The 11,790-nt window shown below is 35.5% G+C and overlaps 1 protein-coding gene across 1 annotated transcript; it reads left to right on the top strand.

Annotated features, from left to right (window-relative positions):
* The first annotated feature begins 828 nt into the window (after positions 1–828).
* On the top strand, positions 829–4,665 carry LOC104884565 (hypothetical protein). Its single transcript, XM_010669240.4, has 5 exons — positions 829–1,108; positions 1,277–1,355; positions 2,058–2,575; positions 3,535–3,706; positions 4,270–4,665. Exons 1-5 carry the CDS (start codon positions 1,103–1,105, stop codon positions 4,287–4,289), a joined length of 795 nt encoding a protein of 264 aa, XP_010667542.2. The 5' UTR covers positions 829–1,102; the 3' UTR covers positions 4,290–4,665.
* Positions 4,666–11,790: the final 7,125 nt, after the last annotated feature.

An 11,790-nucleotide genomic window follows, 5' to 3' on the forward strand; every position in this document is an offset into this window, starting at 1 on the left:
GTGCACAAAAATGAAAAGTCAGGGATATATGGTGAATTGTTGAAACATTAAGGGTATATTGTGAATTTCGCAATTTGTCGGGGGTATTTGGTGAAATAACCGAATAACATTTGATAATCATACAAAACCTTATCATCTTAAAACTAGTTTTTAGGCCCGGACAACTCCCCGAATAAGGAAAATTTTCAGTTACGAATATTGTACTTTAAAATGATAACATTAAATACAACTTGCTCTATTGGTTAAAACTTTAGTATATGAACTTGAGGTCACGGGATCGAAACCTAGACTTTGTAATTTTCTAAAAATAATTTATTTGTACATGGATTGCATGAACTAACACTCCTTTAGGAAGAGCGCCGCGGGACACCGTTCGTTGTTTAAGGAACGCCTTTTAATATATTTACTAGTTAGTAGGCCCGGACTATGCTACGGATAAGAAAAGGTTTATTTATTAATATAATAATTTATGATAATAACACTAAATACAACTTAGCTTAGTGGTTAGAACTTTAGTATATGTAAATGAGGTCTTGAGATCAAATCCTATATTATGCAATTTCTTAATTTTTTTATTGTACATGGATTACATAAACTACAACACCCTATAGAGAGCACCACGTGACACAGTTTCTGTTTTCGCATGCCTTTTAATATATTTATATAGATATAGATACGTGTTTCAATAAGTGTTTTAATTTTTTTGGGGTGAAGGAGTATTAAGATTTATTAGAAGTTATATATAATATACCAATTTTTCCATAAATATAGCTATCTCCAAGGGTGAAGGTGTGTAAAGAGATGGGAAAAGAGAGAAAGGGGGAAAGCGACAAAATGGAAAACGTGGGAACTTGAACCAAATTAGCAACTAGTGATTTGGCTGTGGAATTTCTCATCAAAGCTCACATCTATATAACCTTGTCCTACTTAGCTTTCTTTGGCTTAGGAAACTCAAGTGTTTGATATTATTATTAATAATTCTTAATTATATATCAAACACTTAGTTTCTGTAAGTCCACCTGCAAAACAAATCTTACTGCATCTTCTGATCTGATCTCTGCTGCTTCAGGAATCTCCTTTAATTACTCACTCCTTTGTCTTCATGAAGGTATGTAACTAACTTGTTTCAAGTATAAAATAAATAAAGATTTCACAGTAATACTCCTAATTAAGAGCTAATTAATTAGTAATTAACAATTAAGAAGCTTTGGAGTTTTTTCTCTTTCTTATTTTGGGTATAGTGTAAAAAACCTATTTTTATGTATTTCTGTTGCAGCTTTTCAGCTGGGTGCATGACAAGCTCAATGGGAGACAAAGCAACAATAGTAATACAAACATTCATGCATCTAATAAAAGTGAGTTCTTTCATATAAACATTCATGCATCTAATAAAAGTGAGTTCTTTCATACAAACATTCAATGTGACAATTGTGTATATGTTATGTGATATATCAAGCCAACCAATTACTTTTCATCTAAACCACCTTTTATATTACTTTTGATAGTCGGTAATGAAATGTGGTAAAGTGAATTTATCTTAGTGATTATATTTATATGGTAATAAAACTTTATTTTTAGAGACGTATTTTTAATTAAAAAAAAATATAGGTAAGAAAAAATCATTTGGATTTCCCTCGCACGGGACCCTCACCCATAGGCCCCTCACAAGCCATACAACTCCTTGAAATCTCAAGCAAGTGCTTGAGGTAGTGATTGAACCCTAAATTTACTAGGAAGGATGGAAAAACTCGCCAAATTTGATCAATCCCAATTCTTATATAGGATTACGTACGTATCCTTTTTCCATACCGATGCCAACTAATTAGCTAGTAATAAAGTCACGGGGGTAATAGCCTTAAAACATGGATAGATTCTCGTCTAGATAACCATTCTTATGGCTGACTATGCCAAAAAGTAAAACATGATTATTTATCTATTGGTAGGGTTAAAGTGGTCCTAGACTTACAAGTGCGTGCTAAATCTTAACAGTGTACGTGTGATCTTTGTTGTGTTTTTGCAAATAACTAATTAATTACACTGTCTTTTTCTTTATATAGATCAAACTCAACATTTAGCAGCTCAAAAGGAGGAGTTCAGTGACTGGCCTCAAGGATTTCTCTCAATAGGAACTCTTTTTACAAAATCATTGAAAGAGGATAATACTACTACTACCAATCAACAAAATTCTCCTAATCCCATACTAGACATCACATTGGAAGAGGTTAATGAGCTTCAAAAGGAGTTGAATGCTTTAATCTCTTCAAATGATCTTATTGATTGCTTCTCTGAGAAAGAGAAAAACCATGAAAGCTTATCGTCATCGTCGAATAAGGAAGAAGAAGACGAAGAAGAAGAAGAAGAAAGTGATGATCAACATTTTACGTCGACGGTTTTAAACCATAATAACAAAGGCAAAGATGTTTACTTGGACAGCAATGGTAACAATGCAATTAGTAAAAAGTCATTGTCTTTCCTTCTAAAGAAGATGTTCGTTTGCGGAGTTGGTGGGTTGGGTCCAACACCTAGTCTAAGAGATCCAGTTCTTTCGGCCCCTAAGACGACAAGATTCAGTAAGGTAATCAAACTTTCAGTGTCATTCTATATTATTTCATCATTCAACTCCCATTTTTTGGAGCAGTGTTACTAAAATATATACTCCCTTCGTTTTCTCTTAATTTACTCAATTCATTCGGGGGAAAATCAAGGAGGAATTAAGTCCAAAAGTATGATAAATAAATTAAAAAGTGGGTTAAAACTTTAAATAGTAGATGATATGAGTGGAAAAAAAGAAGAAAGTAGATCAAACATGTTACAAAAAATAAAATAAAAAACAACATAAAGTAAATTAAAAGAAACAAACCGAAAATTAAAGAGTGTAGATTAAAAATATACGGAGGGAGTAATATCATAGCACTATTACCATTACTCCATCCGTTTATTATTAGTTTAACCTTTGTTTTATGGGAAAAGTTATATGCAGCCCTAAGGGCTGTATATAAGAAGCTAAAAATGGAAATAAGTTGCATTAATTGATCATTTATTACATCAGTTGATGCAAAAAATTTTCATAAATTACAACTTATTTCCATTTTAAGTAGTGTATTTATGTCTTATATGCAGCCCTTAGCATAACCCTTGTTTTATAATGGTTTTCAAGATACACCCTTATTCATTTATATTTATGTAGTAGTATTAAATAAAAAAAATGATATTTTTAATCTTTACATTAAGAAGTACAAATTAAATTTAACAAACATCTCAGATAATGTTAAGTCTTACCCTATTTCCTATGTCCCTTAAGTTATGCACCATTACATTTTTTCTTGCTCAAACTTTAGAAACTTTGGCCATGTATATGGTATTCACCCCAATATATAAAAAGTTATATAATCATACTAGACATTGCTAGGTTTGTCTTTATGTCTATAATTTATATGCCTGCTTTTCATAATCTTTATGTAATAGTTGTTAAAAAGATGTGCCTTAGAGTATGTAAAAGCAAGATTTAATGAAAATGATGGTTTCATCGTGTAGATCTTGAGAGCAATGCTTCGCAAGAAGATATATCCTCAAAATCCTGGCCCAAATATGTCAAGAAAGAGATACTTGGGAAGTGGACAGATAGGAAGCAGCAACTATGATGATGAAGATGACATGGACACTGAAGCAAATAACCATATCAAATGGGACAAGAGTGATACAGAATGTAAGTAATCCTAATTATATTTTCATCTTAGTTTAAAAAACAAGTTATATTTTAATTTGATGAAGTAAAGGATACCTTAATGACAATTAAGATGATAAGAATATATATCCATTATATTGAAGTTATCATGTCCTAGATCAAAGTATCACTATAAATAAGGTACCGAACTTCAAATGCCTAAATGCTTAGTATAAGGCAGGTACAAGATAGAAGTATCTTATATAAGACGTACTAAAAGTATACCTATGATTGAGTACAAGTCACTTGTACAGATTCTTAAAAGTTACCTATAAATTGTATAAGAGTCACCAAAAGTACATTTTACTCGTCTGTCTCATAAAAAAGTTTTCATTTGTTTTTTTTATATATTTTTCAAGACATAATTTTAACCATTAACATTATTACTGACACAAATCTAACATAAATTTTCTTTTTTCTAATATTAATGAAAATTGATGGTCAAAGTCTAGCTATCAAAAGAAGTCGTAAAAAAGTATTATTATAAGATGGATTGAGTAACTCACGTCGACACATTATAATTTAGTTTTTCTTATTTGTTGCAGATATTGTTCTAGAGATTTAAACTATGCAAATTATGGGTGGCTGCTCTGATCGTGCATGACATATACCAAAATCCTTGTACTAAAGGGAAGTGCAAGGTTTTTGGTTTACATCATTCATATGCAGAGATGAAATTTGGTCTTGTCATCTCGGATTTCAAGCATCATTTTGACCATGGGGGGTGATAAAGGCCAAAGGCTTTCTCTATTTTTCTTTTCTTTCTTTTTGGAGAAGGGGGTGTTTGGGGGATTTATTAAGATATAGTGATGAGATGTAAATGAACTCTTCTTTAATTTCTTATTAAAGATTGCATGGGAAGTATTGCAAATATTGTAAACCATTGTATTTCTCCCTTAAACCTCTCAGCATAAAAACAAGGTAATAATTTTTTATCTGTACTATTCTCTAAGTAATAACATGTCAAGCAATAAAAAAAATTATATGATGTTAAAATAACTAACAAAAAACAAGCTACTCTCTCCCTCGAAAGATAGGGTGTGAACTTCTCGAAAGATATGTAGATGTAGACACATAATCGTGTCTCTCCATTTAAGTATCCAATGATGAAACATATAGTGGTATTAGTTGGTGCGACCCAACGAAAAAGCAGTCTAAAGAACCATTACAAAATTGTGTTTTGAAATAATATTCTAGTTAATTGTTCATGATGATTAATTGTATTTTAATCCCACAAAATATTTTAAGACCATTTGAAAGTCCAATCAAATATTTATTATTTTAATAAATATTTTTCATAAATATCTTTGATAAATAAATCAGATCTTTAATCCGTAAAGTTCAATCTTCGGAATTTTAGGGATACAAAAAGGTATCTTCGAAAGCGCGTAGAAGCAAAAATGAATATTCCAGAATATACGCCGGGCGGGGGGGATGCCCTCAGAGCGCCACGTGCGTCCAGCGCATTGGCCAGAAAGCGTCAGGCGAGCCAGTGAGCGCCTGACACGTGGATTTGTGACTCAACTGAATCCTGCGTCTGACGCAAGTCAAGTGTGAGACGCAACTTTCTTTTCTATCTTTTCAAAAACGCGTTTATACGTGCCTAAATTTGATTGGGCTAGTTGTGTCATGCACACCAATGTTGACTTCAACGAGCATTTTTTTCATTCTTCGTTGACTGGTTTGACCAGATCTATTGATGTTGCTCTCATCCAGATGCGCATCAATAGATTAAAATATTATTTTTTAAATAGTATTTTAATCTATTGCTGCGTTTTTTAGAAGAAACTGCATCAATAAAGTCATTAGGGTTTTTTTAATCCTCTTAGGCATTGTTTCCTCATCATAATCCACTCCTCACGTCGTTTCCTCTCTTACTTCACCCTTTCTCTCACAGACTCATAGTATCTCTCCTCTCCCTCTATCTGTTGCTCCTCCCTCAACCTCCTTCTCCCTCTATCTCTCATCTCCTTCTCAATTCTCCCAAATTCTCGTCCCTCGTCGTCGCTCACCACCCCCAAAAAAGCAAGTCTGCAAGTCGTCACTCACCACCAAGTCTGCAGGTCGTCACTCATCGTCCTCACCACCCCCAGAAAAGTAAGTCGTCGCTCATCCCTCGTGGACCGTCGCTCATCCAAAGTTCGTCGACCACCAAGACCTCTCTCTTTGAAATTTCTCCTTGAATTTCCATATCTCAAGTGTTGGAGATACGAAATTCCTCCTGGTTGCTTGTTGTTCGTCGTTCAACCACACGAACCAGCCTCGTCACCATCTCCAACAACGTTAATGGCCGTTTGATGCGACCGATCTGATGGAAGAAATCACACGAACGGTGAAGCATAGTCAAGCATCTGACGGGAATTCTTTTGCATATATTTTGATTAGGTTTTTATTTTTTGTAATTATCAGCCTCGTCGCTTTGTTACAATTTTTTATGTTTTTTTTTTCATTTTTTATATATTTTTCTTTTAAGTCCAGTGTTTCGAATTCAAAAATACAAAATATAGAAGCTCAAAACCCTCTCCTAGCGCACGATAAGGGTTTATCTATTGTGCGCCTGCAAGGGCGAAATGGGGCGGAAAAAGAAGACGGCGGTGCCGGAAAACACTGCTATGGCGTCGGGATCATCTAAGGATATTAGTGGTGGTTCAAATGTAGGCAGAGAAGAAGTAATCCCAGAGATATCCAATGATACAGTAACTGGTACTTCACAGCCGATAAGTAGTGGGTTGAATCAACCTAACTTGGAGCATGTGGAGGTAGCGACTCAAAAATGGCAAGCCTTCACAGGACAAAATCGGATATCAGACAAAGGTATAGGACTTATGTTTGTTACTCCTACTATTGTGGAAGGAAATCCTACTGCTAAGCTTGATAAGAATGAAATTGATAGAATGAATACTAGCTGGGAAACTGCTATTATTGTGTATGTTGTTGGGCAAAAACCAACCATGACTGCCATGTTAGGTTTTATCAAAGCTCAATGGGGACTTAAATCTGAACCTGGGGTCTATAAACATGATGAAGGTTATTTTGTGGTGAAAATGAGCTCGAAGGAGGAGAGAAACTCTGTTTTATATGCTGGACCACATTTATTTTTTTGGTAAACCAATGATTGTGAAGAAATGGACAGCTTCATTTGATTTTCATAATGAAATATTGAAAGTTGTTCCTATTTGGGTTCGTTTACCAAACCTACCGTTGAACTGTTGGAGTGAGAACTCGTTGAGTCGAATTGGAAGTTTGCTAGGTGTGCCAGTATATGCGGATGAATGTACGACCAAGATTCTAAGAATTTCATTTGCAAGAATTCTGGTGGAAATGGATGTTACCAAAGAAATCTTGTATGAAATAGCTATAGAAGATCCTAATGGGACAATGTTTAAACAAAAGGTGATGTATGATTGGCTGCCTGATTTCTGTAAGAAATGCCAAGTAATTGGTCATAACTGTGAGACCATTACTAAAACTTCTGCAAAGTGGGTGAAGAAATGGGTTCCTAAAAAGAAGATAGAGAATGTAATCACAAAGGACCAGTCCACTGAAGAAGTACATATAGAGCTTGATGAAAGTGAGGAAACAAATGGAGACAACTCACATATTGTGGCTCCTTCTATGGTAGTTGATGCCTGCCCAGGTGGGGGTCCTACTATAGTTGTAGAGACTGATATGGTGATCACTCCTGCTGTTACTCCAGAACCTCTACCTAGAATGACAGAAGAGGAAGAGCCCTGGAAAGTTGTAACCAGGAAGTCTAAGGGTAAACAAGTTGCTTTCCAGAAGAGTGGAACTGTCCATTTTTCTCAATTGGACTCAGCTAAAGCTGGGGGTGCTAGGGGACCAAATCCCTATTTATCCTAAATGGAGATGATTGCGTGGAATGTGAGGGGTCTTAATGATCCTATAAAAATAAAGGAGGTAAAGCAGACTCTTACTCTTAATCATGTTTCTTGTTGTGCATTGTTTGAGACAAGAGTTAGACTCAATAATTGTAGCAAGATTCAAAAGAAATTTGGTGATAGTTGGAGGTGGATTGATAATTATGGGTTTTCTCCTAGAGGGAGGATTTGGTTTGGTTGGAAGCCAGGGGAGATTACAGTTGATGTGATATGTAAGACTGAGCAGTGTATGGCCCTACAAATACAGAAATATAACAACAGCTACTTATTAGTTGTTGTTTATGGATTACATACCATTGCTGATAGGAAACCTCTTTGGGTAGATCTAAAGAGATTGACGAGTAACACTCATGTTCCTATGTTATGCATAGGGGATTCCAATGCAGTTTGGAGTGTTCAGGATAGGTTAAATGGGGTGGAAGTGAGTGAACAAGAAACCAAGGATTTTTCAGAATTCATGTTAGTTTCTCACATGATAGAAGCTGCTTATTGTGGAGTCTTCTACTCTTGGAACAACAAAAGTTTGGGAAATGCAAGAATTTGTAGTCGGATTGATAAAGCAGTGATAAATAGCAGTATGCTTGAAGCTTTCCCTGATCTTATGGTAAATTATCTGCCAGGTGGAGTCTCAGATCATACTCCACTACTGGTAACATTTCATAATACTGTTAGGGAGAGGGGTAGGCCCTTTAAATTTCTCAATATACTGGCTGAAGATGCAAAGTTTATGGAGGTAGTTGCAGAAGCTTGGAGGTCTGTGGATGATAGATTTCATATGAAGAAAGTGTGGAAAAGGCTATAAGTAGTGAGAAGAGATTTGAAGAAACTGCAGACAAGGTATTATTCTAATGCACACATGAAAGTGGAGAATATTAGAGTAAACCTTCAAAATGTTCAAAATAGCATGGCAATTAATACTGATGCTCAGGTGCACACTACTACAAAAAAGGGCAAAGATAACACCCCTAAATTAACTCTTATTTTATCAACTGTTATGTAAAGTCTAAATTTAACGTTTTAACAAAAGAACTGTTATCTTAGCTTGTATAGAAAATATTTCCCTTAACACATATTTTAACGTGTGTTATCTTTGCTATGAAATTAGTTTATTGTGTTTTATTTTATTCTTTTATGAGAATATGGTGAATTTTTATTAATAATAAAAATTTACTTAAAATAATTATGTTGAAAAAAACCCGTTTTATTTTCAATTAAAACAAACTTTCTACTTCGTAAATACTTTTTCTTTTAGTTCCAATTTGCTGTAACTGAACCAAACGCTTCTCTCAACTCCCGTTTTCACCTCCGATCTCCACCTCCACCTCTCTCTCTCGGTGGCGGGGCCAGTAAAAATGAACGAAAAAAACACGCTGCCAGACGCGTGAAGGTGAGGAAGAGAGATGAAAGATTTTGAAATAAACACGCTGAAAGGAAGAGAGAGACTAAGGAAGAGAGAAATTGAAAATCGAAACCCTAAGCTCGGCTGCGGAGGAACGACGACAGTCGACAGCATATTCGCATTCGCCGGAGACGACGATGACGAGCAGTGAGGAAGCCACGAAGCGACGGAGTCAGGAGGCGGTGAGGACGCCACGAACTTCGAACTTCGAACTTCGAACGAAGGAGTCAGGAGCGGTGAGGAAGCCACGAAGCGACGGAGTCAGGAGGCGAAGCGACGCCGCCACCCCACCACCCACATCCATTCGCCGTCGCGGACCTCTCGAGACGCCCATCACTCACTCATTGTCACTCCAGTCAGTCCGTAAGTTTTCTAAACCCTAAGTTTTAGTTTTAGTTTTAATTTTTTTAAAGGTAATATTCACATTGTTTGGTTGTGAATTATGATACTTGTGAAATGTGAATTTGTGATTGTGGATTTATGGTTGTTGATTTGGAATTGGTCATGAACTCATGATTTTGGAAATTGTTAGTTTGCCATTTCGAATTTGTTATTAGGATATTGTAAATATGAGTTGATTTATAATTGAACTCATTCAGTTCCTAGTGATAGTATAATTGAATCAGGGTATTGATTTGTTAGACTACAATTTTGTTTTCTAGCTCATTGTATGCCGTCTTTTGCCATATGAAAATATCTTTGCCTACTACAGCTGACTGTTTAGGATTGATATTGCACACATTTAGGCATCCTCTGGCCTCGCCAATGCTGAAATTCATCTTTCTGATCTAGTATAATTTCCCCCCCTTTTTTTTTATATAGCACTCGCATGTCATCTCACATAGTCATAAACTCCTCAAAGGGTCCTTCATAAATAGGAAATTCAGTCAACTTGAAAGCATACTAAGATGATCTCCTCCCAAACAACAGAAGGAAATAAGAAACACCATTGTCAGTCAAATAGAACTTCTGTGCTGTGGACTTTGACAGGAGCAACTAAGGAGCACTATGGAATATGGAAGATTTGATACGACGAGACTATCCTAGCGAGACATGTCAACATGGACTATAGTCTATGGAGGGGAAGTATTACATACATAATAAAGATGAGGACTGTTATATCTTTGACATCTACAACCTATGGGTTTCTAAATTCTTTTCTTCAAAAATAAATTAGTGGAAAGTAATTCTATAAAATGTCTTGGTTGTCTTCACTCCAAAGCTCCAAAATGTTCTATTTATAGAGGCCTTTATTCCATAGCAGACTCAAGAGTAACAGAAAGGGGAGGATAGCATATCCTTTATTACTTTCTGTCTTGTGTTTCCTTCTCGCTCTCATTCAAATTTAAAAGAGGAGAAGAAAAGGAAGTATATAGAAGGATTCAAATTTTCCAGAAATTTTCATCTCAGTCTCATGGACCTTATTGGCTTATATATATCTCTGTCTTGTTTTCCTTCTCTCTCCCTTCCACCTTCTCCCTTACTAGTTCCCTTAGATTCCCAAAAATGTTCACTGCCGGTAAACCAAGTCACAAAGTCAAATTGAATGAAAGCCGGAAATATAGCTCAAGAAACTCTAATTTCAACTTGTTACCCCCTCTCTTCTTCCAAAATGGGATCCTTTTTCTGTTAAGAGTGAAGGTTCCAACTTCCAATCAGCTACTATAAGTCAGTATTATTACTGAAATTTTATCACAGTGACTGTATGAGGTGAAAAAAAGAAGCTACATTACCATTTATTATTGTTATATCAACTCCTTTTTTCCCATCACATTAACCTTGCAGGAGAAAATAGAGGTCTTGTACTAGTCCAAGAGTTGAAATTTGAAAAGCTATGGACCTTAGAACCAACTTCACTATACTTGATCACTTGTCATCAATGAAGAGAGACAAATTAAGTGACTTGGAAAAGTTTAGCTCGACTATATGCATAAAATAGCTTATAATAACTAAGTTACAGGTGACAAACCATTCCCTTTACATGCTAAATTGAAACTGCTACAAAGAGCTATTGGTAGCACATTTCTTATCTTGATCACACTAAAGTCCCAGAGCTGACTTGATTATAAAAAAAGGCATACTGCCAAATAAGAATTGTGCAATGTTATGTGCAAGTTAGAATTTAGGAATTCAGTGCTTCAAAACTAAGCTAGCAAGGAGGAGCACTAACCTGGTGAACATAACCAACAAAATGCGACAGAAACATGAGAGCCTCCGTTAAGTTATATCTAGATTCATCTTTGATTGACATTGTGGATGCCTTGGTTGCTGCGTCTTACTCTTACGCTCCTTAAGTAATTGGTTGGTGGTGTAAAATTAAATCATTAATTGTGTATTTCAGGTTCTTCTGCCAAGTTCTTCTGTTTTCGGGAGTGCACTTGGCATCAGTAACCACGTTCTGGTTCTTGGCTTCTCTCTTTCAAACCATAGTTGTTTCCAATCTTGCGTCCTTTTATTGCTTACTGTTTGCCTTTATATTCAGCGGATTCATAATCCCGAAATGTAAGTATACTAATGAAGCTTTTACTTGATAGGATTTTCTGATCATCTGATTATAACACCTACATGTGTGTTTGCTTGCAGCTTCCATGCCAGTATGGTTAGAATGGGGATTTTGGGTTCTTGCTCCGAGGTGGCAGAAGGTAAGCAGTTCATAGATGTTTTAGGCATTATAATTATGATCCAAGTTTTTATGAGCAAAGGTTTGACCGGCTAGAATGAGCTTAATATAGATCCATTAATTTAATGACTTTTCTGGAGGATATGGT

Source organism: Beta vulgaris, chromosome 8 (assembly GCF_026745355.1).
Source record: "Beta vulgaris subsp. vulgaris cultivar EL10 chromosome 8, EL10.2, whole genome shotgun sequence".
Lineage (NCBI taxonomy): Eukaryota > Viridiplantae > Streptophyta > Magnoliopsida > Caryophyllales > Amaranthaceae > Beta > Beta vulgaris.